Source organism: Halichoeres trimaculatus, unplaced genomic scaffold (genome assembly GCF_033239565.1).
Source record: "Halichoeres trimaculatus isolate MK-OKI-2021-1 unplaced genomic scaffold, fHalTri1.1 fHalTri1_scaffold_9, whole genome shotgun sequence".
In the NCBI taxonomy this organism is placed as follows: domain Eukaryota; kingdom Metazoa; phylum Chordata; class Actinopteri; order Labriformes; family Labridae; genus Halichoeres; species Halichoeres trimaculatus.
In genome coordinates this window covers 24,307,705-24,333,162 of record NW_027437188.1, presented here as the reverse complement: position 1 = coordinate 24,333,162, position 25,458 = coordinate 24,307,705, and the positions used below count along the sequence as shown (strand labels likewise).

Below are 25,458 nucleotides of genomic sequence, written 5' to 3'. Positions count from 1 at the left end.
ACAGAGATAACCTTTAACCTCTGCTGTCACGGGATACAAATTGACATGTGATGTGTAAACAGGAGTCACATCTTTAGAGGTTTAGAGGTGCTGATGTAGACCCAAAAACAACCTGATTATGTTGGGTAACAAAAAAACTCAGTACTCAAGTCTTGGTAAGTGGAAGTCAGAAAAAGGAATGGAAAGTTCAACAAAAACAGGGACTCTGTGGATTATGAAATGAAGGGAAATGTGAGACAGAGTGAAGAAAGTATGAGCTAAAATTAACAATTTGGTGGAGTAAAAGGAAAAGAAAAGTCTTAAGTGAAGGAGAGATTATGCATAATGGAAATGACAAGGATAGGAAGACAAAAAGAGTGCAGAAAAGAGAAGAGATAAAAAGGATAGATGAGAAGAGAGGAGAGATGAAATAAAAACAAAGAAAAGAGGAGGAGAGGAAGAGGCTTGAGTTGTGTTTTGAGTTCCTGTTGAGAAGTGCAACTAGATTTTTCAGCGGGTTGAAGGAGTCCGGTTCAAAGTTGTATACACAGACACACTCTGGTCTCTCTAAAGTGAAATCCAAAACAACTTCCTCCTCCTCCTTCCATCATTCATGTCAAAAAATGTACAGGGAACTTGAATGTGCAGCTAAGATTTCTTTTCAGCATCAGATGTACAGATGGGATCATTTTCATATCATCCTTTGCTCTGGTTTAAGCTGCGTCTGTCCAAACAAAGATGGTAGACACTGGGACTGCAGGTAAACAGAGAAGTGTAGGCATGGACATGTTGCCTAGTGTCTGCAGCAAGGAAAGCAAAGCCTCTGGGTATTCATTCCTGCACTGTTAAGGGAGAACTGGTTTGGTGACTCTGCCCTCATATTGTGTGAATTCACTTCATGTGGTACAGTTATTTGTGTCAGGAATGTGCTACCCATAAGCCTTTGGGCTCTCATTTCAAAGCCCTGCAAGACTGAAAGCATACAAAACTCAATCTGCAGACAAATCTTGAAGAATGTGCACAAGTAAATTAAATCAAAAGCAAATCAAATACGACAAGGGGAACAATGTTGTTTATTAGATGTGTTTATTTCTGAATATTGCAGTGATGTGGTGCTATCAAGTAGAAATATAACATTCATTTGGGTTTTAAAAAATGCTCCTCTTTACTCTTAGTACAGGAAATGTCTTAGACTAGTGAAGGTGTTTCACAACAATTAGACTGAATGACGTACAATGAAAACAATTCAAAAGCACTCTCAGGTTTAGAAATAAAACAAAGAACAAATTATGCGTAGTTTAATTTATGGCCACAAGAGAACACAGACAAACAGTAAATTATCAAAGAAGTTTGGTAATTGACATTGTAACCAGCCAAGCATTTACCAATACATATAAATATATAAAGCCATATAAATAAAGTGAACTTGGAGATCATGATTAAGACTGTGATCAGCCAGCCCTTGACCCAAAGCACAAACAAATTTGATCTAAAACACACAACAAAGCACCATGCTAACAACCACCAGATACACTATGACTTATTTCCTCTGTAGTTCTTTCTCTAAAGGTTTAAAATCAAAACAATTCAACTGTGCATTACGTCGAATTCAAGCTCAGTTAATTCAACTAAGCAAAGCTGCGTCATTAACAAAACCAAGCCTAAAACACAAAGGTGTGTTGTACCAATATTTGCTCGTGCTCAACGCAGAGCAGAACACACCCTCCTGAAAAACCAACAGTTCAAAACAGGAGATAAAGAGAGGGCAAGCTTATTCCTTTTATGACTTGCTTTGATCAGTAAACCTGTAAAATGTCAGGTGGGACAAACACTCCTCAAGTGCGTGACATATTTATAGTTGTGACTGTCTGGAAATTCTTTGAAAAGCATGGGAATGTCTGTGAACTTCCTCTCTGAGGATCAGACATATCATGACTTGAAATGTGCAAAGTTTGCCTCCAGTTGGTATCGCAGGGCAGAAAGGGGTTACAGAATCAAAGAGAGCTGATAAGTGCTTTCCTGGAGTGTTGGGATGGGACCAAATTTAATTTGGATCAGAGGGATTTCATAAGCATCAGGTAGAGTCATCCTCAGCCCACAGAAAGAATTATATCATTTTCCCAGGAAACTTTTTTCCAAGGCTGTGTCAGAAACTACTCCTCTTATCCCAATGTAGTAAAAAAATTATGCAATAATGAGTTCATGAAATTATTAATCAGTGTTTTTAATCACTGACTAGAGTCACACAACATTATAGTGCTTAATATGGAATTCACCATATTGCATCATTGTAGTGTAGCGCTTTTAACAAAATTACAGTAATTTTTCTGTATTTATACTAAAATTATTTCATGTCAAGTGGCTGAGGGTTAATATAATGCACTACATAGTAAATAAAAGGTATTTTTGACACAGGCAACCAAGTCTGAGAAATTCTTTAACATTATTAGTGATAGTAAAAGGCACTGTGAGGACTTCATAAGAAATCTTAAATTAATCTAGCTTTTATATATTTACCTTTTCGTTATCCACAATTTAAAGTTACATTACTGGCACTGAAACTGGCTTCTTGTAAATGCCATTTCTCAATATCTAGGGTTAGGAGGACACCAATCCATTTACAGCAGGTACATCAGAAGTCCTTATAACGACACTTTGCCAGCCTTCAAAGTTTGGCATTGGAAAATAAGTTTGCCAAGAGAAAAGAAAGATCTGACCTTTTTTCTAAAGAAAGAGTTTACTTAGATTTATAAGAGTGTAATGGTGGATACCGGAGCTGGACTGTTAAACAGAAAAATGGCACCAGGCTGTACCACGGCTCATTCACTGTATGCGAAGCACAATATGATACAAATTGTGTTTACATCTGCTTGTTGTCACATTTCAGCCAAAAGCGCTATGTTAAAACAAACGTTACCCCGCCACAACAACAAAAGTTGTTGTGAAGTAAAAAAGAAATGTGTGAAAGACAATCTGATTTTCTTTCAAAACACATGCGCACTTTTGCAAGAGTGACGTCTTCATTACGAGAAAACATTTCTGATTACGCTCTCAGGTGTCACTGACATCAACGCCAAACAAATAGTCCTCACAGTGCCTTTAAGCATTAACTTCCAGACCATAGTGTAGAAATTGTTTTCAATACTTCTGGTGTTATAAGACTTGACTATGAACTAGCTTGGGACATCTATTGGGGGAGCTGCTTGGAAATGTTTGATTTAAAGATGTAATGGGTCAGATTATCTTATCTCTGGCTCTATTTAGGGAGATGGTCTCAGATTAAAATCAACAGTCAAAAAACTTTGTGGATATTACAAATTAAACTGATGGAAAGCCCTTCTAAAAAAAAACATATCTTTAAATCTTCAGAGAAGGAAACAAGTCAAGTATTCTGTAGTTAGACGAGCATGCAAATGTACTAGTAACCCACTCATGACCCTATCATGCAAATCCATGGGGTGGGATGCATTCACACAGGACATGTGGTTGGGAAAAAACAAAATAGGACAAGTGACATTTCATGAGACGTTTTCACAGCATGAGAGTGAAAGTAATGCACAGTCATGTGTCTAATACCATGGGGTAAGGCCAGGGGGTTTGGGATGTAAAGAAGATAGTAAGGCTCTGATTTCCAGGTGATTCCATTAAGATCTTCATGCTTTAAATCTTGACAGAGAAACCTACTCCAGGAAGTTGAGTTACAAGAAAAGATTGGGGGACTCGTGCCAATCCAACCCTGCTCACATTCTCTTCCCCCCTTTCATATTTCCTCCTTCTTTTAGTTCATGAGGGCCATGGTGCTCTCTGGCTGGCCACCAAAGATCCCAGAGAAAAACTCCAGTGCAAGGCGCACATGGATGGGCACAAAGACATAAGAGGTGTAGATTACCATGGCTATGGCAGAGAAAAGGATGGAGTTAAAGATGGACTTTTCCCAAGGTTCCAGGACGTAGATGCCTGTGATGAGGAGGTACTGGTAGTAGAGCCAGGCCAGGTACTCCCTGAAGTTCTTGAAGTTCATCATGCAAGCTGGACTAAAAGAAAAAAATAGGCAGAGTGTGTTAAAATGCAGGGTGAAGGTAAGGGGGATTTAAAGAGGGAAAAAACACAAAGATAAGACAATATAACAGGAGTTTAAGGAAAGAAATTGTGCACACTATGAATAAGACATGCAGTGGAGGGAGTTACTTTTAGGGCAGTTACAAAAGGAGAACAGAAGCATCAGTTAGCACTCAAAGTATTTTAAGTTTTTAAATCAGTGAGGCAGAGGAACAACCTCTGTTATAACATTTTACAAATTAAGACTTTAACTTTTGGGCCTGCTTATTTAAGTGATCCATTGAAGCTTCTCTGTGCTGTTTAACATACTCATGTTTAGTTTATTGTGTTGTTTTGGTCATACTGAATGAGTATGTTATATCAGAATGCAAATTCTTGATTTTTGAAGTACATTAAGTTGCCAAATATGCCCAAAGTACATTATCCTCAAAAAAAAAAAAATGGAAATTGGAAATTAGCTACAGGGTGGAATAAAATGCCACGTTGAAAGCAAAGTTAATGAAGGCTGTGGAAAATAATCCTTTTGTTTATTAATTAGGATGTGAGCCACCAAGAAGCACTCCTCAAAGCAGAGCCCTGAGGAAGCAATAAGGCCCATCCCAGGAGAGCTGAGGGTCTTATAGGATTCAAGCAGAGAAACACCGGTGAAATTACACCACAAGTGTCCCTCATGGACACATAGAAGTCTCTCATTGTCTTGACACACACATGTTGCCACTCATGGGACACAAACACATATGGCTGTGACATGAGGAAAGTAATGAGGGCTAGTTTATTACCACAGGATATACAGCTCATAGGATATACAGAAACAGACACAAAGTCACATTTAAACTACTGTTTTTCAAAGGCAATGGTGTTTCTATCTTGCCAAATATCTGATCCAACACTGTGTTTATCTCAAGTGAGGTTTACATAGCCGCAGGCAGGGACAGATCCTGCTGCACAGGTAAGGGGCGGGGTTAACAGGTAAGTTCAGGTGCTTCTCGAATGTACCTCCAAGAAAAAAGAAAAACAAGGTCGTTTTTCAGCATTAGGCAGATTTTTATTAGGATTCCCCTAAACTAAATTTAATTGTGAAATTAAACAAACAGAATCATAATAACTTTACAGAATGAAAAAGTGTAGTTTTGTTGCTGTAATGATCACTTTCTCTAATACATAATAAGGGTCAACACATCTTTTTTAACCATAAATCAACAAGCATGGCGAATAAAAAAGTTATTCAATTCTAAATGGTAAACATATTTAAATCATTAAATTTCATCATTGCTCCTGGTTTTATTTAAGGTTGGTGATTAGATTAATTAATTGTATCAGCTCTGTATTGTGCATAGCCGGATTCACGTGTGGACTCACCTCAGCAGCCGCCGAGTGATACCCTGGATTAATCTAATGATGAAGACAACACCAGGACGAGCCGAAGGCAGCAGCCCGCGTCCCTCTGCCGCTCCGCTGCTTTGTGCACACCAAAAAAAAAAAAGCTTCCTCACTAGTTTGCCACTGGGCTATATGTAGTAGGTCATACAGGCTGTGTGAACATCGCCACACCCACTACTCATGCTTACCCTCACCTGGCTCACAGATCATGCAGGTGCACAAACCGAGGGACCGGATCGACTGATGTTTACGTATAGCCCGAAGCGAAAAGCTGTCTCAGCTTTAGCAGAGAGGAAGTCGATGGCCTGTTTGTAGATCAGTTTCATCCACGCATAGAAGCTGTTTATGTGCGGCAGTGTCTTTAAACTTTCTTCAGGCGTTGTCGCATCCTTGTGCGCATCCGTCCCACCGACACCATGCTGCTGCTGCAGCCCGACACTGCGCCGCAGCACCGCCTGTGACGTAGCCAGCATCAGCAGCTCCAAGCAGAAAAACAAGCAGAGACAGCAAACCTGGTTTGATCTCTTAATGCAGCAGAGACATGATTTAGCTTAACTGATGAGAAATAAAGGGTTAAATACAACTGGACTTATAATTATGATTGAAGGGGCCAGCAATAGATAAGATTATAACAGCAGATTCTGTGTTTGGGGAGGGACCAGTCTTTCCCAAGTAGAGACTGCTGTCCTTAATGATCATGGCTACAAGTTATTGCATCCATCAGACATGCATCTAGTCTTTTCTGCTTATCAATTGAATTTTTTTAGCTGAAACTGACTTACCAGGTGATGAATGCATAAATGAATACAACTCATCAAGTGTCTGTCTTTTTGTCCGCCTCTAACTGCATCTGAGGCTAAGTTTGACTGAAAATCTCCAAAATTCTGCAATATATGCTCAGATAGAAAACATACCCAGTGAAATAATAACTTAGTAATGTCTCTTTTGTCTTTCAATCAATACATTGTTAGGGAAGTAGAGATGTGCTCGAATGACCTGACAAGTGCCTCCAAAATGAACCATGAGGGAGAAACACTGCAAACATGAAAACAAATCCAAGCACAAGCTGTTAGATTCTCTTTATCACACAGTTTTCTTTCCTCTTCTGTCAAACGGTTGCTGACCTGCTCACTTCTTGCACTTGAGCATGCATTATTGATGTGTAAACACGGGCAGAGCCGCCTTGGCGCAAAGGTTATGCATGGACGCACTCCAGATGAGGGCAGGTTTAAAATGACAGATAAATGGCTTATCAAAGAAGATAAACAGATCACCTCACACAAATCTAAACTCTTTTTTGTAAAATGTATTGTTGTCTTTTCATAATCTACCCAGACCAGCTTCAGATGCAAATTCAAATTCAAATATTCAAACCAGACATCAATCCTCCTCACACCTGAAGAGTTCAGATGTTGTAAAGACTCACAGCTCCAAAAACTGAAAACAACTGATCTCATATTCAGTCCGTGGAATTGGAAATGTATAAAAAAGAAAATATTTTGGTTATATGGTTCAATTTGTGCTTGTGAATAATGGTGAAATTCCAGTCAACAGAAGGGCCATGATGGAAAAAAGAGAACCCCTGCTCTACATTGTTGCCCCCACCCACCACCTCCACACAAACACACACCCAGAGGGGACTCACCTCATTCACTTTCCCAAGTAGATCCTATTACAGTTAACAGGCAGCTCAGGTGTGTGGAAAACAAGACTGTGCCACATCCACCTCCTCCTTCTCCTTCCTCCTCCTCTAGTTTGAATGAGATATGTAACATAAACACACACATTCTCCTGCTGTCTTTGATTACATAAAATTAAAATCTGCAGCTGAGAAAAAGTGAACTTTAAGATTCAATATTTTTCAAGTTTAATTCACCAAAGCAGAGCCAGATATGTAAATGTTTTTTGTAGCCATATGTTAATCTACAAGGGGATTTTGAGGCATCTCATTAACTACTCTATACCCTTTTCAGCTTTGATTGCTGGAAGATGATTTCAAAATGAATCCTTACACAGTTTTCCAGTATTTATCAAGCTCTGTACTATACTTAGCTCCCTCCTTTAAGAATCAAGCTTTTAAAAGCAGACGTTCCTTGGCTCTCCCTTTTGATCACTGAATTTCTATAAATCTAATTTGATTGCATATCGGTCTTCTTTGAAATTGTAGAAAAAATCTCTGCCTTGTGTTGAATTTTTCCAATTTCTAGTACAAACTTTTGGTGTTAAACTTTTAACACACACTCTTCACACATCACACAGTTAAATCCAGCACTGATAAAGCTGTGTGTTTGAGTAGTGAAGGTGAATGAATGGAGAGGGTGGAGATGTTTGCACACAAGCAATGGCTAAAATCAGTTGTACATCACTCCAGATCATCTGAGGACACGACTGTTATTCAGAGCAGCCTCACCAACTAATTTGTATCTGCAGCTTCGGCACGTATCAGACCACAGGCTTTGTTTTTAAGAAAAGTGGAAAGGTGGTGCGGTGAGATTAGGATTAAAAGATTTCCTGAGGTAGCCAAATTACCTTACTAAAAGACACAGCCTCATCAAGTGAATGTGTGGCTTCTTGAGCACAATACTCCCCTCTGGTGGATGGTTTTTAGCAAAGTGCCTGGCAGTAAAATCAGTCTGGATTTTCCTCTTTATACTGACTCCATAATAGCAGAAGTGAAAGAAAAATCTGTGATTTAATGGATGTCTGTGGTGAAGTTTAATTTATTAAGCTATGCACAGTGAATGTGTTGCACATACTTAAATTGTGTAAACCTGTGACAGGGTATACACTAAAATCCTGAGGTTGATTGCTATACCTTTTTAAGACTTTTTAATAAAAAACTTTCAAAAAGTTTAAGGACTTTATCGCAACTTTAAGTTGTTGTTGTCAACCCCTCTTTAACAGTTGTTGTTTCATTTTTACAGAAATTATGTAGGCTAGTAAGAAATAAAACTTGAAAGAATAAATGAAACTAAAGGCAGGTTTATGGACAACCCCACAATAAGTAACAAGACTTATTCAAGGCCAACTTGCTGAAAAAAATGACAAATTATTTCATCATTGTCAAAATACAGGACATGTGCCAGAGAGTGTGATTTGCTTTAATGTTGTATTTAATTTCGCTTTTTGAAACTAGTAGTGACATCATTTTATAGCTGGTTTATATTCCTATCACAATCTTTACTGTTGTATCTAATTGTAACTAGAGTCTTTACATATATATTTTCTTTAATTCTTATCATTTTTTTGTATTTTTCTGCTGACTGTCAATTTCTGCTGTGATTACAACAATTTCCCAGTTTGGGATCAATAAATTAATTCTATTCCACTCTACTCTATTTTATTTTATAACTTTATCGGCCAAATGAGGACAGTCGTGAGGAGGAAAATAAATATTCATGGATATTTTTGGAGTCAAAGCTTGAATACCTCTACACTTTAATACCTCATGAGACCACAATTAAGACTTTTTAATACTTTTTAAGGGCCTTAATTTTCCCAAAATTGATTAATCAACTTTTAATACTTTTTAAGACCCTGCGGACACCCTGTGTGAACTGTACAAAAGAAGCACTCCTTTCACATCAATTCAACATCTTTAATAGAAGAGTAGATGGAAAATAATTATTTAGATATATTTCAAATTCTTGACTTTGCTTGTTAAATAACAAGCATCATTTAAGGGCTCCATTATTACTCCCCACTCAGAATACAAGTTTAAACTGTGATTAGTTATGACCGTAATGAGTCATTATGCTACAGTCTGTTGAGCTGTGGGCTTCTGTCAGAATGAAACCTTACGTTAGCGCTTCACTAAGTCCCCATTCATTTTGTATGAATGTAATTTTGCATCACTCCACCCTCAACTGTGCTGTGTTCATCTCCTCAGCTGTCAGTGTCGCTCAGACAGGATGGGGACCGGCTACTCTGTCATCATGTCGGCGCCCTCTCCTCCTGTGGCGTCTGACAGGCTCAGCTCCTCCAGCATCTCCACCAGCGAGATCCTTGGTGCTCCATCATCATCAGTGTCGCTCTCCACTGGGATCTTTGATGCATCTGGATTCAAAACAAAAGCCACGTCTGCTCATTAATTATCCAATACATCATGTTTAATTCACTGACATCTTGAAGAAGCTTGAGACTTAGAAATAAGTTGATGGTTTAAGTTGGAACACTGGAAATATGAACACGTAAAGGAAATGAGTTGAAGTCTCAGGGAATTCTGGTGGAGGGGAAAGTCTGTTGGGTGTGCTGCTCACCTCTGAAGATGTTCACATTCTTCCTCAGGGCCTCGTCTTCCTCCAGGTCCTCAAGGAAGTCCTGGTATTGTCTGCAAACAGAAAAAAACAGTTACATTAGGATGGAAAACTCTTCTGGGCTGTGCTCTTATTTGCCAAAACAATGCCATGTTGTTAGCTACCATTTCAGTCATTATTTCCTGTTCTAGAGACATTTGAGCAGAAAACAAGCTTTCCTTGTAGCAACAAGCTGGCTTTGACTTTTAAAGTCTTTTCTTTTCTTGTGGGGTAAAGTGTTGAATGAATGCAGCGTGTTGTTATTCAGGGATGTGTTGTAAAAGCCTCAAAGATTTGTTCGACAGACTCAACATGACTCTCCTACCTCTCATCATCTGTGTCCATGCCTTCCCGGTCTCTGTTCATCTCCTGCAGCTTCCAGTTCCTGCGCTTCACTCTCCTGCTGCGGTCATAGCTTTTCTTGATCAGCACCTGAGAGGATCCATCATCAAGAGTAAGGAATGAAAAAGACCTCTTTACATCTTCAGTTTAGTGTGATGCTGTGCAGGAATGATGAGCTCTGCAGTCAGTGTTTGAGCTTTCCACTAGAGGGCAGTGTTGATTTAAACGGATGGTTGCTTAAAGCATCAGGTGTGTGAGGAGGATTCCATTGAATTGGAGGTGACTCTTACCACATCTGGAACATGGTGAGGGTTCATCTTGTTCAGGTACTCATCATTGATGTTGGAATTGGCAAAGTCGAACCTGCAGAATGAAACAAAAATGTTCTTCAAATGTTGAACTGAAAGCACTGCTGCCAGTCTTTGAATACAGAAAACATCTAAAGCTCCCCTCCTCCTCTCAGCCTCACCCGAGCACCAGGTCTCCAATGTTAAGCAGGTGGCCCAGGAATGTACGGCAGTAATACTGCTGACTCGTGTCCATCTCAGAGGTTTTCTGAACCCACACCTCGGCCAGAGTGTGCTGCAGTACACAAACATACACAAAGGTGGTATAAAAATGTTATTTATGGCTATGTAACAACATTACTTGTGTTCTTCTTCTCCAATGTGTTCAGACAGATGCATCGATACTAATGCAACATTCAGACAGTGCTAACAGCGTCGCTGCAAACCTCATTCCATGCACGGTACAAACAAACAAACACTCCTGCTATTTTTGTTTTGGCTTGAATCACGCATACAGGCTCAGGGATAATGTAATGGTGCGCTATTGATTTTGCTTTCAGAAGAAAAGCAATGCCACCCTCCCTCCTCTCATAATGCAATCTGTTCTGAAACAACACTGACACAAACACACTCAGAGTAACAAAACTTTCACCTTATTGGACCTCATGCCAGCTCCAGCACCCAGCTTCTGGTTTCTGATGATATCGACGTCCATCACGATGAATTCCTCCAGCTGCCGAGGGTTACAGAGGCTGCTGAAGGGGTTACGCCAGTACGTGTTCCCGTCCACCTCAGCAACTGGAGGAAGAGAGGATAGTTTAGTTCATATCTGACTGTTTAACTCTGACAAGGCCAAGAACTAAAAATAAATCTGAATTTTTTCACAACCTTATGACATCATCATGTCCCTCTGTGAGTGGATAATTACCCACCTTATCTTATACTAAAATAAGTAATATAAAATAATTTATCTTCAAATGATTTACTATCTGACAGATGACCTGAAAGAACGATGCTTCTGTCCTTGGTGTGACTACATTAAGCTCAAGCAGTCATTCAGAAAGCCAAATATTTTTTAATCCTGTAGTTAACCGCCGACTGCAGCTCCAAATCTGCAGAACAGAGCTCTGCCTTAGGGCGCTTTCAGCTCAAAAAACTTTCTAAAGTAAAAATAGGCTGCTCTTTGAAGAGTAATTAAAAACGTGTGTGCTGCATCCAAAATGTCGGATTTCTGTGGAGGAGTGCCTCAGCCCCTCACACACACAATAAGTGATTACACCAGATAACAGAGGAAACACATCATCCCCAAGTGTCACCAGACTTGTACCGATTATGAATCCTTTCAAATGAGCAGACTTTCCGGTGATGGTGTGTGCAGTGCAAACTATAAATATCTTTTCTCTTTTTCATGCTCTGCAGTGACAGGGAGCAGAGGGAGGCTGCTGAGTTCAGACGCCTGTGATGAACATGTGTTTAACAGACTGTGGTCTGGTTAATGCTGCACTGAAGGGTTTCACCCCGGCAGTAAGCCTCAGATCCATCAGCCAGCTAAAAAACAGGAAACACTTCTGATTTTTCTAGTGGAATGCCCGAAAGGCAACTCCATGAATATGCAAGAGTTATGATTGTTAAAATTTGAGCATATGTACCGACTCCAACTGCTACAGCTATAAATACCCGACAAAAAACTGCTTCATTCACTTGTTGAGCAGAGCAACAGATTGGAGGATATCATCCTCATTATTTTCTTTAAAACAATTTTTTATCAAAATAATTTATAAGACATGTTGTATAGTTACTGGGCAACTTAGTTTTGTTCATATTTTCCTGCTTATTTTGGTGTGTTATCACAATTACTCTAGTATGTTTACTTTACATCCTTTTAATTCCAATATTTACTCCCTCACCTTTCTTCTTCTTGCTTAGATGTATCTTATCTTTTAAAAAAATTAATCTGCAGCATATTTTGTAAAGACACTCAAACAGTAAATTAAATTGTGGAAAATTTACTAATTGGAGAAGTACTTCATTACAATTTAATGCTGTATGCATTGGATGCTTCAGGCTGATTGTCCCCAATTAAGAGGGTCACTCTTCGAACCATTACACCAGTCAATCTCTGCCATTGCTTTTTAATATCTGAAATCTACTGATTCTTTTGAATTTGCTTTAATGTCAAAATTTTTGTGTAATCTTTTGATGATGTGTTTAAATCCTAGTTTAACTCAGTGGTTTGAATGGCTGTTTATAACTACAACAAGCACCCTACAGGTAAGTACATATTCAATGACTTTAGTAAATCAAACCATGACTAAACTGACAACAATAAAACACACACTGTTACCAAGTTTACTCCCAAACATTGGATTTTGCTGTTCAAGCTCAGCAGCACTCTGGCAGCACACATACTCACTCTGCAGGGTGTTGGGATCGATGAGGTGGATGGTACTGGTCACACGAATGCACACACACACTTGACCCATGTTACCCAGGCTCTGCGCCAGCCGTGGTGAAAGGCACACTACATTGTCCTGGCAACCGGAGAAAAAGCAGACAACCCAGGGTCAAACTGAGGTCAGAGGGAGTGTACAAAAAACTTTGAATAGAAAGTTCACAATGTGTCTCGCAGACAGAAAACCCTTGTCACCCCTGTGATGAAAGAGTTTGCTCAAAACTTGAGTAGAAGCTCCAACTTGAATTTGATCAAAGTTTGAACAAGATAATCCTTTTGAGCTTTTGAGATGCAAAACTGGCGAGACAAGCAGAACACTTTTCTGATACTTGTTAAAAATGCCCCATAAAACACCTATTATTTACACTTTCTGTATAAATACACCCAGATGTCTGTGAACACTCACATATAAACCAGTGCTTATATTTGCTTTCACTGCAGGAGGTATGGGCCAGTGTTTGCATACATTGAGACAAGCATGCTTTGCTTTAGAGCATGATATGCTGCACTCTGCAAGAACGCCTCTTGAAAAAAAATACCCTGTTCACTCAAACGGTGAAAGCAAACCCTCCCAAACTGTCTGTCATAACTCTTTTTATAGCAGTAAGGGGTTAAATCAGTCTGTGTATCAACCTTGCACATACAGGCTGTGCTATTACACACGCCAGAGTGTCATTTCCTGTTTTTTTAAACTGAACAAGCTGATGAAAGGACACTAATATATACTTGAAAAAAAAAGAAGAAACCAGTGCGTTCTGTATTTATGGGTTTGTGCTTGATTATTATAACCAGTTTTGTTTACTGTTTTCAACTTTGTTTTCAGAAAATGACAATTGGTTACAACAAAAAGACTTTAGATCACAAACAAAGCATGAAAAAAGAGGGAAGGAAAAAAGGTTAAGAGAAACAAAGTTCTGCTTGTCATGTGATAACTGAATAGTTTGTTTATAACAAAGGAAAGCAGACCCTGGAATAAATTGCGTTTTTGCGCATAAAGACACTGATTTAAGGAAAAGTCTGTCGTGACCTTGAGTTTTTCAAAAGCTAGATATTAGTTACTGAGTTTGGTAATTGCCAAATAATCAGCTGATGTCTCTGTTTGTTAGTATCGACTAAGAAGGGCAGACATCCCCAAAATCACTGTTGAGCAATCTACCAGACATCAGACCAAACTGACAAAGTGAAAGCATATGATGGGCAAAGAAACACTGGAGCTCTGTGAAGTCCAAGATGACGGGAGCATAAACACTTAAGTAAAGAAAAAAAACCATCTTTAATATCTGTATGAACTGACAAACCACTGCTACACACCTTACAGACAGGAACGATCTCCACAGAGTAGGTGCTCTTGTAGTTGTATGTGTTTGAATGGATGTCATGAGAGATGAGGCGCTGGGATGTCTTTGACCTTTAAGACAGAAAAAAAAAGAAAATATTTCATTATCATTATTTAAATGCAATTCATAGCTGATACACTGTGAAATTAAAAGAACTGAAAGATCTGCAACAACTTCCATACAAGGCAAAGAAAAGTACATTGTGCAGTGTTTGCTTAAACTGTGGAGGCCATGTCAACATACTTCATCTCCATCCAGAAGACTGATTATGTAATGCCTGAACTTCTGTCAACATCCTGCTGCTCTTTCAAAAGATAACACATATATATGCATACACAATCATTGGAAATTTGTTTAAGACACTTTTTCAGCTTTTTTTGCAGCAAATTTGTTCACTTAAACACTATGATCTGACATAGTGAGTCATAAATCTTAATAAGCAGCATTAAGACACTCTTAGATAGTATGTAGGTAGGAAGGAAAATACTCAAATACTGAGACTCACGAGACAATTTGCCTTGTTCCCTAATAAATGCATAGATATGTTCTTAGTATGCCCATAAAAAAAAGTACATATGCAAATTCACAGTTGATAGATGACACATGCCAACCAGCCAATTTTGGTCTGACTGCCTTGCATGTATTAGTTAAGCAGAAAAATGTTTAAATTGTAAAGTACATCATCAAAAATGTGCCATTTTAATATGTACATGGCCATTTTCTTAATTGATAACCAAGAATTTAACTTAAGAGTCAATATTTTAAGTATAATAAGGGTGAAAAGGCGTCAATTTCATGATTATTCATTACATTTAAGCCCTGTTTCCATCAAGCAGTTCCATTTGGTTCATCTTGGTACAACATGCATTTCGTGGCATTTCCACATACTAATCCCGGGACAGGTCCCCAAATTAAAAGGATGAGCGGTCCCACCTGGGCTGCCTGACTACACTTATCCTAAAGGGTGGCGCTACAACACTGCAGTCCATTGATTGGTCGAAAGAATTGTCACTTTAAGTTGCAACACATGGCGATTGCAAAGAAGACAAACTGCTGGATGTCACTGCCTTTTGTTTATTGTGTTCTGTTCTTCTTCGCTGGATTTATTCGTGGGGTACAATGCGTCGCACTGCTATGGCGTCACGCTATGACATAACTGACGAGGCTATCGGCATCCAGCTTAGAGGCCACCTACCAAGAGGGGGCACAGTTGGCTGTGGAAACACAAACAGTATCAGGCTGAACCGATCGAACCCATACCAAACCTTACTGATCAAAACTAGACTGCTAGGTGGAAACGGGGGTTTTAGTCAAATCACAATTTTTAACATTAACTTCTATTAAAGGCGTTTTCCCTTTAGTGAGAGTAGTTTAAATATGTCATTCATTTATTTAAGAGTATGTGTTTATATTTTCTAAAAAAGTTGTCATCATTTGTGTGTACGCATGGTCTGAGGAGAAAATAAGACAGAATATAAAGATAAATCCCAGATTTGTGCTTCAAATGTTTGCGTACTCATTGTTAGTGAATGAGGCCAAATGTTTTGCCACATCTATAGAGAAGTGTCTCTCACCTGCAGGGTACGGTGCACTGAAGGAAGTCAGTCATCTTCTGAGCATGCTGCTTGCTGCCGTAGTAGAAGTCGATGCCATCTGAGAGTGAACATCAAAACCAATCAGTTCTCCGAAAGAAATATGAATCACAGGTGAGCTTATGTGTCATCTAAAACATATGAATTCCTACAACCAACATAAGAGAGAGCTGATGAAGGCTGGGGAAAATATGGCAGCCACATGTTGTAACCTCCATAAAGCTTTTAAGTCCTGTTGAGATATGGAGATGATTTAAAATGACAAATGCAGCCAAAACTGCACTGCACCGTCCCATCCAAGAGCACAGAGAGCTGCTGCTGGGCTGTCACTCAAAGCTCAGCATGTGTGCCTGTTTGGATGGCTCTGTTTATGTGTCAGTGGCATGCATAAATCATTCAGTGGGAACATGAAATCTGTTGTTGGAGAATATTCTCAAACAAAGGCAAGTACACAATATGTAAGTCAGTATGTTTTTGGATGGAATCTTGGGAGGGTCAAGGTTAAGGGTGTGTAAATAGTGGTTCGGGGTGAGATTAAGTTTCCACGAAATGTGGAAAGCATTACAAACAAATACTGTGAGATGTAGCACTTAGCATCTCCAAATAGAGCATGAATCAAACTTGCATTGAAGGAATTTGGAATGGCATGCCCACTCTGATTACAGCACAGTGATTAGATGCACCACACATGCCCCTCTGAGGCCCACACGAGGACAGCTGTATGGACTGATTGGCGCCGGCGATATGCATGCATGGCTTGCTGTCTGGTACGGGAAGGGAGGGTAATTAACACTCGACACATCATTATGTTCTGCTTAGCTCTAATCCCCATTAGTTACGCTGGTGACGAATGAGACAACTTTCAGAGTAATCTGTGAAGATGCCAAGAGAAATGTGGCAAGCCTTGTTTTTTGAGATATGCACTGTGACAAACATCAAAATAAAGCAGAAAATAAACTCAAGCAGAGACTTACCGTGGATTTCTTTGATGTTGAGGGCATTTTGATGAAGTTTGTGTTTAAGTATCAGCTGCTCCAGATAGTAGAAAGTCTTCTTATGAACAGTCTGTGCAAAAAAACAACAACAAATTATGACCAGTCTGTGTGTGACAGGGATCCCCACAGCCCTGTGCCCACATCTTTTAAACATGGATAGCAATAAAAGTTTGATGAAGAGCTTGGCTTGTGCCACATCCTGTTGCCTTTTTAACATTCAGGGGAAAAAACAGTCTAATTTAGAGCTCACCATATTTTGTGACATTGATATCTCTCCACCTTCGAAAAAGCTCACTCTTAGGGAAAGTTTGTTAGTTGTCTGTAACTGTCATAATTTCACTGCACATGCAGAGTCAGAGCAGCTGATGGGTGTACAGGGGGTTATAACACAAAAGACACAGACGCGCATTTATCCATCTATATCCCATTTTGCTGCCTTCTGTGCAACTACATAATTGCACATGCTCAAATCACAATTGCGATGAGATTACTCGTGCAGCACTACTCTGAACACAACTGCAACTAAGGGTGGGTACCTTTCACATTCAAAATGATATGGTACAGTTGCCCAGTACTGGTACTCAACGGTACCAGTCTTCAGTACTTTTTTGTGTGTTTATGTGGTAATAAATATTAATTTGTTAATTTTAATGTTAAAAACTCAAAGAATTTCAATTTAACATATCTAATTGTCAAAATATAAACTTGCTGCATGTTGCTGTAATGCTGTATTCATGTCTAGCATGGAAAATCACCTACTCCTCCACTCCCTCACAGTTAGAAGGATGCATAGATACTGAAACATGGTGCTGTTGGATTTTACATGAATCGGTACTCGGTACTACAGACACAATGGGTATGGGTGCCAGACTGAATCAATCCGCTCTCGGAAGGTGGAGTTACAACACTGCAGACCATTGATTGGTCGGAAGAATCGTCATTTACCCCCCAACAGCGGCTGCATTTCTCCTGTCGGCACACAGTCTTCTCTGAAACAAAGTTTGTTTACTGTGTTGCGTCTTTCTTCTTCGAAGTATTTTTTAGCGGGGTACACTGTGTCGCGCTGCTACGGCGTCACACTGTTAATTAACAGCTGCAGCTTTCTGCATCCAGCTTACACTCCGCTTACCACGAGAAGGCACAGTTTGCTGTGGAAACGCAAACAGGATCAGGCTTAACTGTACCAAACCGCAGTCCGGACTGCTTGGTGGAAACGCGGCTTATGTACGTAATTCAGTACCCATCCCTAACTGCTACTATGTTTACAGCATCCAACTGGAACCAGCAATAGCTGTGATAAGGACGAGCTCTGTGCATGGAGCAAGCAATCAAACAGCCAGGCTAATGGGGCCGCAAAGTGTGAAATTTTAAACCTTTACGATACATGCACAACCAAAAAATGCTTCTTTGCTAAACATTTCAATGCTAAATGCTGCTTTAAATAATACTTTAAGGCAATAATATGTTTAAAAAAAACAATGAAAATGGTGAATGCTCCTGTGAGGAACTATGTGTTAGTGCTAATTTTGGTCCCTTATGAACAAAGCAGTCCCTCTTACATCTTGTATTTTGTACTGTACATGTGTATTCACTGTCTTCTAAAATAAAATTTACTATGCTGTTTTTTCAGAGCCAAAAGTATCACTTATTGAGAATATTTGCAGCAGGAAATGCAAAAGAAAATCACTTTCTTTTGCATGATGTGAATCATTTGTTCATTTGACACCTACACTGTGACAGTGGTTACAGACATAAAATAAATATTAGGGAGAAATTGTAAATCTTTTCCTATTTTATCTCATTTTCTGTCAATACCACCAACAAATTCGAACTGCCTTACAACTTAACGAAAAAACTCACCAGAAAGGCTTTAAAAATATACGTTGTACTGAAAGAACATGACAAAAATATTCATAATAAGTTAATTTCTCATGCAACGGACCCCTGACCTTCTGTCTAACTTGGACCACAGCCTTCCAGAAGTCCTTGGCTTCCACACGATGGCAGTCGTCACACATCTGGTACTGGATGACAAACTCGACCACAAACACCTGTTGTAAGATGGCACCATTCATCACCTGGAGAGACAGGAGACAGAAACAAGTTAGGCCAAGTGCTTTAACTGCATGCAAATCAGAGACAAAACTTTCAGTAGATCATTTCCCGAAAAAAGGAGCTGTATCAAAACTTTTTTAGGTGTAGTGTCCAATGGATTTTCGAAAAAGATATGCAGATTCTGAAACAGCTGGAACAAAGGAGTTGGCCCTGAGAAACACAGGACTCAGGTTCTCATCAAAGGTCAAGGAAATTAAATGCAACTTGCTTCTCAAGCACTCAAAACGAAACCACAAACAACTAAAATTTAAGAGTTTTTCTTTAAGTCTGTAGTACATTCTGTGGTTTAAATGTCATTCGTAAAAACATGTTGTGTGCTTGTGTGTGTTTGAAACCTTGACATCACCTGACACATGCCACAGAAAAAGCTTTATTTTAAGCATTTACCTTACTTCCTGCCAATTTACCACCTGAACAAATAACCCAGATAACCTTTAGATGAAAAACAAAACGTTGCATATCTGGGGTCCCTAAAGAGTGTTTGTCCTTTGTTTAAATGTCACTCTCCCACACTTCTCACTTCCACTCTGATTTCTTGCCTCTTTCTGGATGGTCACTTTCATCTTAATCCTTTTGGAGTGTGGTTCTGTCCACAGGAATCCAGCATCGATAAGACGCACCTGTTGGTAAAGAAAGATAAAGGGGTTGTTGGAGACTTTTAATGCAGAAGGGCAAAAGAGTCTGAATTTCTCACATTAAAAGTGTATGTTGCAAGGCTTACTTCATTTTGAAACAAATTTGGTTGTGTTAAGGCTACATCTTTAAAAATGTCTTTCAGAATCATCATGATTTAAAAATCTTAAATAAAAGTGTACAATGAGCTTGAGCGCTTGCCTTTTCTGTACATTAACCATAAAATTATGCTGAGTACCCAATTGCAAAAATTACAGGTAAGAAGAGGGGGTGTTTGTGCATGATAATCTGACGGTCTTGGGCACTTTTCTCTGCATGCTATTTTTTGAGAAGTTTAATGATAATCAAGCTTACTTTGGTCATGGAGCTCTTTATCTTTTTTAAGCAAAGAGCAAGCAGCTCCCTGGACTCCAAAGCACACTGCACCCAGGTGGCTGGGGGCTGTAGGTATCTGTGTGGCAGATAAAAGGAACACCTAAGTTAAAAACCTTTTAAGAAAACGTAAATATTACCAAGGGGCAATGTGATAATATTTATGTCACCAATAGTAAAAAATATACAGTTCTCTGAACAAACCTTTCACACTGCTTGCAGAAGTGCACTGTGACCTGCTTGGGTATTCCCTCTGAGATGTCCACCTGAGTGCGCAGGCAGGCCACACACATGTTGGCAGGGTTTGGTGGAATGGGGACACCACAGGTACAGCACAGGCTGAAAGAAGAGGAGAAAATGAAGAAAAGTCAGTCAAATAAGTGATGATGTATCATTCAAGTGATATTTATTGTATTTATTAAACTATTCAATAGATAGATAGATAGCTAGATAGATAGCTAGATAGATAGATAGATAGATAGATAGAAATAAAAAATGCTGTGTAATTGTGTTGTAGAGCAGAAGATCACAAAACTTCTCCAAAAAAAAAAAAACTCCTGGATGCTGAGACAGGTGCAGGATGAAGGCCTTGATGCTTAAGCATCGACGTAGCATTCAAACATAAATGGGTCAATGCAAATGACCCACTGAAGTCACAAGGCCCTTATTTACCTCAGAGTCTGAGACATAGCTACTCATCCGGGCTGGCATCAGATTAGGGTAAGGACATATGGATATGTATTAGAGTAGACAGAGTGGTCTGTCCATTTATTCAAACACTGCCCAGCTCAAATGTCTGTGTGTTTACAGACAGGACAATGAGCCCTAAATACTTCATTGTGCTGTATGATTGAACCATAAAGACTCTAAAAAAAAAACCCTCATCTTTCTTAGCTGTGGGTGCAATTAGTATATGACTATCTGCTTATCTGGGAATATAAAATGTAGTGTAAGTTGAAAACTAAAAGGTGCACTGAAAGTGCTGCCCATCTGCAATGACTAAGTGGTATACATTCTTAGATGATATTTTCTGATAAAGACCATTCTCAGTGGTCTTGTTATCAAAGTTTCAGGAAAAAAAAATTAGATGAAAAATTCTTGGGCAATTTGAGAGAAACCTCTTGTTTACATGACTGATTCTGTGGCTACAATGGCTTCATGAATCCATGGTTTCATAAAGGATATCACCAGATCCACCACCACATGATTTTGCTGAAACTTGAGGGCAGATGCCTGCTGTACTTAGCTTAAGTCCTGGTACTTTATATGGTTCTTGGCACATGTTGATTTAAAGTAGCAAATTTGTCAGGATACAACAGATTTAAAGGCTCATATAAATGTCATTGAAGATTTTTCTACTTACATATTCCCCTGGCTGCATGTGGCAGGAGCTTGCATGTACTCCATTCTTGTAAAAGTGTCTGGGCAGTTATGTGTTTGGATCCTTGTGTAGCCAAACGATCACTGAAAAAAGAAACATTTTTTGATCACTTGAACCTGTCAGACACTTAGCATAACTTTGACAATTAGCTATTTAACTAGAAGCGATTAGCATTGACATTCTTCAGTGGCTATAGAGCTACAATGTTGTCTTGTAGTCTCGTGACTGTCTCAGATCTTAATTTTGATTGCTAACAGACTATGAAGATGCAGCGTTTGCTCTTTAGCAAACGCTGCTAGGCACTGTACCATACAGCTAGCATCGGAGGCTACATGCTAGCTTTAGTGACACGTTTTGACCGGTGCTAGCAGATAAAACAACAGCAAAATATAAAAGGAACTTACTCAGTATGACAGCTTGTCTTAGGAAGCGATGATAATCCTTACACAAGGTTGTGTCAACAGAAATTCAAACCACACTTTGACATTAAACCATAAACCCTCCACGTTTTCCCACTGTGGGTCCAAGTGGGGCTTGGTGATGTAAAGCGTGACTCTAGGACCCCAGAGCTGCCGTAGTTTGCCTGAATGAAAATAATAAAAATCTTTTAGAGTTTTTTTTTATGTTTTTGAAAAAGTAAGCATGAACAGAAAAATCGAAGAAATTAATTTTTCAAAGTTTAGTTTTAGGAGCCACGTAAAATAAACAAGGAAACTGGCCCCAATTAGATTATGTAGAATAGCAACACCTTAACTTAGACAGTAAATCACTTTAGTAACACCTTCTCCTTTATTTTACTCAACATATATTTAAGACAAAAAGCTGCATTTATGATGAAAGATATTTAACTTGACGGTTAAGATAAGAATTATAAAACACCAATAAAGTCAACATTTGTCTTCTTACTTTTGTGTGAATAACTTTGACCAAAAAATAGATGCTGTCTGTATTCAATCCTTAAATTTCTTTCACTCAGTAAATTAACAGCTGGCAGTTTATTAAGACGTGTCTGTTTTCTTAGGTTTCCAGTGTTGTATTTTGAACATCCACAAATTCATCAATGCAACCCAGACAAAAGAGACAGATTTGATCATTTTTGCTTAACAGTTCCCCATGGAGTTTTAGTATCTAATACCTTCGGATTTCTATACGTCTAAATGCTGTCTGTGCTCAGCATTTCAACATAATGACACGCGCCTTTCTTAAGTAGCCAACCCTGTATGTTAACTCATAAACCACCAGATATTTTGGGGTCTATCACGTATTGGGCCCCATACCGGTTTGCCAATAAATGTAGCTGAGATTGATATTCAGATTTATCTGAATTTCACGTTATGAATGAGTAAAAGTGGGCCCTGGGGTTCCATTTGATCCCAGTCAATCTTATTGTGTGCACCTGTGGTGTGGCAGCCCTCTAGATGCCTTTAAGTATTATTGGAAATACCTAAACTCAAAACGAGCGTACCACGCATTTGTGTTTTTCTGAAATTTTCCATGTGCAATGGTTCATGGCAGGTGTCAGTTACTTATTCGGGGTCCAGGTTGAACTAAAACTGGCCCATGTGATTGCAAGACTCCATAAAAAACCGTATGAGAAGGATTCTGGCTTGGAAGTCCAGGAATCTATTGGTCTGAATTTTTGGTCAACTCTAAGATTAGTCTCATCGGTATCTCGGTTTATTACGAGCTACACCTGAAGGCAGCACCGCTGTTTAGTCAGGCACCAGCAGAGAGTCGCAGGCAGTGTGGCAGCTGGGAATGTAAGCGTCAGTCTCAACGCAGACCACTATTTCAGGACTGGGAGCACAGCAGCAGGGCTGGCTCGGAAGAGAGGCTCTGCCCACTGCTGCACTCTAGCCAACAACACACTGGCTTTATTTAACGAAGACCTTCGTGTTGTGTCCGGAGAGTTGGTGTTCTCAGACCGCTTCAGGTGGTCAGTGGGCAGTCGTTGGTGGCTCACTGCGGGGCTGCATGGTAGAGGGACTGCCAGAGCACCGTGATTATTCCCCGCTGTCTTACCTCCTACCCGGTGAGTCTGGCTGCAGTGAAGTGTCAACCTTTCAGTCAGGATAATATTTATGTCTCGGCGTGTAAACCTCGTTTAAATGTTCCTTCTTCCCCGCTACCAAGCCGCTGACGCCACCAACGATGGACTGAAATCTGCGGCGGGGGCGCGCGACACACAACCTGCCGCGATTTCCTGCGTGTAAATAAATAAATGATAGAGGATACAATGACCCTGCTGTCTCTGCTAGGTAGGATCATGCGTTATTTTCTGCTCAGACCGGAGACCCTGTTCCTGCTGTGCATCAGCCTGGCTCTGTGGAGTTACTTCTTCCACACGGATGAAGTGAAGACCATCGTCAAGTCCAGCCGGGATGCGGTCAAGATGGTCAAGGGGAAAGTGGCGGAGATGATGCAGAATGAGCGGTTCGGGGGGCTGGACGTCCTGGACGCACAGTTCTCCAAGACCTGGGAGTTCAAGAGCAACAACGTGGCTGTGTATTCCATCCAAGGCCGGCGAGAGCACATGGAGGATCGGTTCGAGGTGCTCACTGACCTCGTCAACAAGAGTCATCCGTCGATATTTGGGATTTTTGACGGCCACGGGGGAGAGGTGAGTGAGGGGTGGGGAGGTTTCAGTCCACACGACATTCAACAGATTTACAGCCCTCCAATTTCTTCATCCTTGAAGAAGTTGAACTACAGCAAAGCAACCTTTGGGAGATGCCTGGTTTGGATGCTACTACTAAACTACTTCTTAAAGTTTAGAAAATGTCCAGTGTTAAATAATGGCCACATTCCAACATTAAGCTCATAGGTTGCTATAGGTGAAGCCAAAATAATGTGGCTTTTTTTTAGAGATTCCTCAGTGCAGTCAGAATGAAAGTGCAAATGTGACAGGTTGTTTCATATGGTTATAGATAATACACATTTATCCCTTTGCATTCTCGTTTTCATTCCCAAACCATCAAAGACCTATTGTAATGGAGCCTTCAGTATCTCTTTTTTAAAACCTACACTTTGTGTGTGTGTGTCTCTTTTTCAGTCCCAAGTCTTCACACACTGCCAGCTTCTCATAAAAATGCACAAAGTACCCTGTAGCATCTGCATGAGACACACTTGGCTTTCAACCAACTGCAGTGTAAACCCGTCTACTTCTGAGTGATGTCATAAAAAGACAGATAAAACACATGCATTATGGTACCCAGGGGTTCCAAAAAGTACTGAGTGGACACTTTGTATACACACTTTGCACACAAATGGCAAGTGGATTGAATGAAAACGAAGGTATCAAACTGAACCCTATCTGAAGCAGGCAGCATGTTGAGTTAGAACAAATTAGTTGACAAGTAAGATGCTGTATCTCAGAGCCCCCCGGATCCAAGCGGTGATCCAGCCTTGCTCATCAAGTATTTGCAGAAAAGTTGAGAAGTAACCAAGAATTCTTGACGGTGCGTAGGAGTCCATAAATTCTTGCTACAGCTCTGCACACACTTTCACCCACTCTTGCTCTGTTTGCTTCCAAAGCGCATGGCAACTCAATCTTGTCTATTTATAGCATAAATTCAACCCAGAAATATCAATAACTCATTTTATTGTGCCGAAACAAATTTTTTGGATGCATGCAGTGCATAGGCACCGCAGTCTAACACGATTATACCACGAATCAGGCGGATGAGCTCAGTGCGCTTCAGCTGAGCTCAGATCTGAGAGGGAAAGCAGGACTGAAGTGGGTCATTAGATCACTGATATGCTGCTAACTGTCCACCCCACTTCAATACAAAGCTAAGAAATCTCTTTTTCTTATAGAATTGTTTTCTGGCATCAGGGCACAAGTGTTGCAATACATTCATGGCAGCAAGGGAATGTCTTTACAAAGCAATTCCCAGCGAAAGCTTTGAAAAAGATGACAGTCAAAGGGACAAAGAGCATCTGAGATGATGCAGTAGCTCTGCGAGAGGATAAAAACAATGATTTATTGTGAAGTCACAGCTTTCTTCAACACTGGGATTGTTGCTTAGTGCAATCACTCGATCTTAGCTGACAGTATAAATACAGTGGAGTTCCATAGAAACTATAAGTGACAGGGTATCCTGTGTTTCTCCATCTTTAACCTTTTTCTCCCTATTTTTGGCTTTTCCATGCATCATTTTCAGTGGGTGCTAAATATCAAGAGACTTCCTGCTGATTTGAGCCTGACAGGCAGCGACCATCTTCACTCTGAGTTTGACT

The 25,458-nt window shown here is 39.8% G+C and overlaps 3 protein-coding genes across 5 annotated transcripts in view; 1 reads left to right on the top strand and 2 right to left on the bottom strand.

The window, feature by feature from the left end:
* Positions 1-1,067: 1,067 nt before the first annotated feature.
* Positions 1,068-5,883, bottom strand: sptssb (serine palmitoyltransferase, small subunit B). 3 transcript variants are annotated; one of them, XM_074678786.1, is made up of 3 exons: positions 5,607-5,883; positions 5,398-5,493; positions 1,068-4,013 (listed from the first exon to the last, which is right to left on the bottom strand). In XM_074678786.1, the coding sequence occupies exon 3, from the start codon at positions 4,001-4,003 to the stop codon at positions 3,758-3,760; it is 246 nt and encodes an 81-aa protein (XP_074534887.1). In that variant the 5' UTR covers positions 4,004-4,013; positions 5,398-5,493; positions 5,607-5,883; the 3' UTR covers positions 1,068-3,757. The 3 variants fall into 3 exon arrangements, with proteins under 3 accessions (XP_074534887.1, XP_074534886.1, XP_074534885.1); XM_074678785.1 differs by having other exon boundaries at positions 5,398-5,496; positions 5,613-5,883; XM_074678784.1 differs by having other exon boundaries at positions 5,613-5,883.
* Positions 5,884-9,002: 3,119 nt separating this feature from the next.
* Positions 9,003-22,587, bottom strand: nmd3 (NMD3 ribosome export adaptor). Its single transcript, XM_074679334.1, has 17 exons — positions 22,355-22,587; positions 21,624-21,802; positions 21,202-21,302; positions 20,043-20,177; positions 19,821-19,917; positions 19,373-19,453; positions 18,668-18,796; positions 16,698-16,788; positions 15,706-15,784; positions 14,106-14,202; positions 12,756-12,873; positions 10,995-11,140; positions 10,525-10,637; positions 10,346-10,418; positions 10,039-10,145; positions 9,678-9,748; positions 9,003-9,474 (listed from the first exon to the last, which is right to left on the bottom strand). The coding sequence occupies exons 3-17, from the start codon at positions 21,243-21,245 to the stop codon at positions 9,341-9,343; spliced, it is 1,515 nt and encodes a 504-aa protein (XP_074535435.1). The 5' UTR covers positions 21,246-21,302; positions 21,624-21,802; positions 22,355-22,587; the 3' UTR covers positions 9,003-9,340.
* Positions 22,588-22,940: 353 nt separating this feature from the next.
* The window catches only part of ppm1lb (protein phosphatase, Mg2+/Mn2+ dependent, 1Lb), a 59,265-nt gene continuing 56,747 nt past the window's right edge, over positions 22,941-25,458 (top strand). Inside the window, exon 1 of the mRNA XM_074679335.1 lies at positions 22,941-23,839. Coding sequence (XP_074535436.1) covers positions 23,441-23,839 — 399 coding nt within the window. The 5' untranslated portion in view covers positions 22,941-23,440. The remainder of the gene's footprint in view (positions 23,840-25,458) is intronic.

What these genes read in the sequence shown, in the direction of transcription:
- sptssb (XM_074678786.1), bottom strand. Translation starts at nt 4,003, where the DNA reads ATGATGAACTTCAAGAACTTCAGGGAGTACCTGGCCTGGCTCTACTAC.
- nmd3 (XM_074679334.1), bottom strand. Translation starts at nt 21,245, where the DNA reads ATGGAGTACATGCAAGCTCCTGCCACATGCAGCCAGGGGAATAT. An exon ending in CAGTGCACCGTACCCTGCAG is followed by an intron (nt 14,203 to 15,705) that starts GTGAGAGACACT and finishes TCTGTCTTAAAG; the next exon opens with GTCAAAGACATCCCAGCGCC. An exon ending in CTGGCATGAGGTCCAATAAG is followed by an intron (nt 10,638 to 10,994) that starts GTGAAAGTTTTG and finishes TGTGTACTGCAG; the next exon opens with CACACTCTGGCCGAGGTGTG.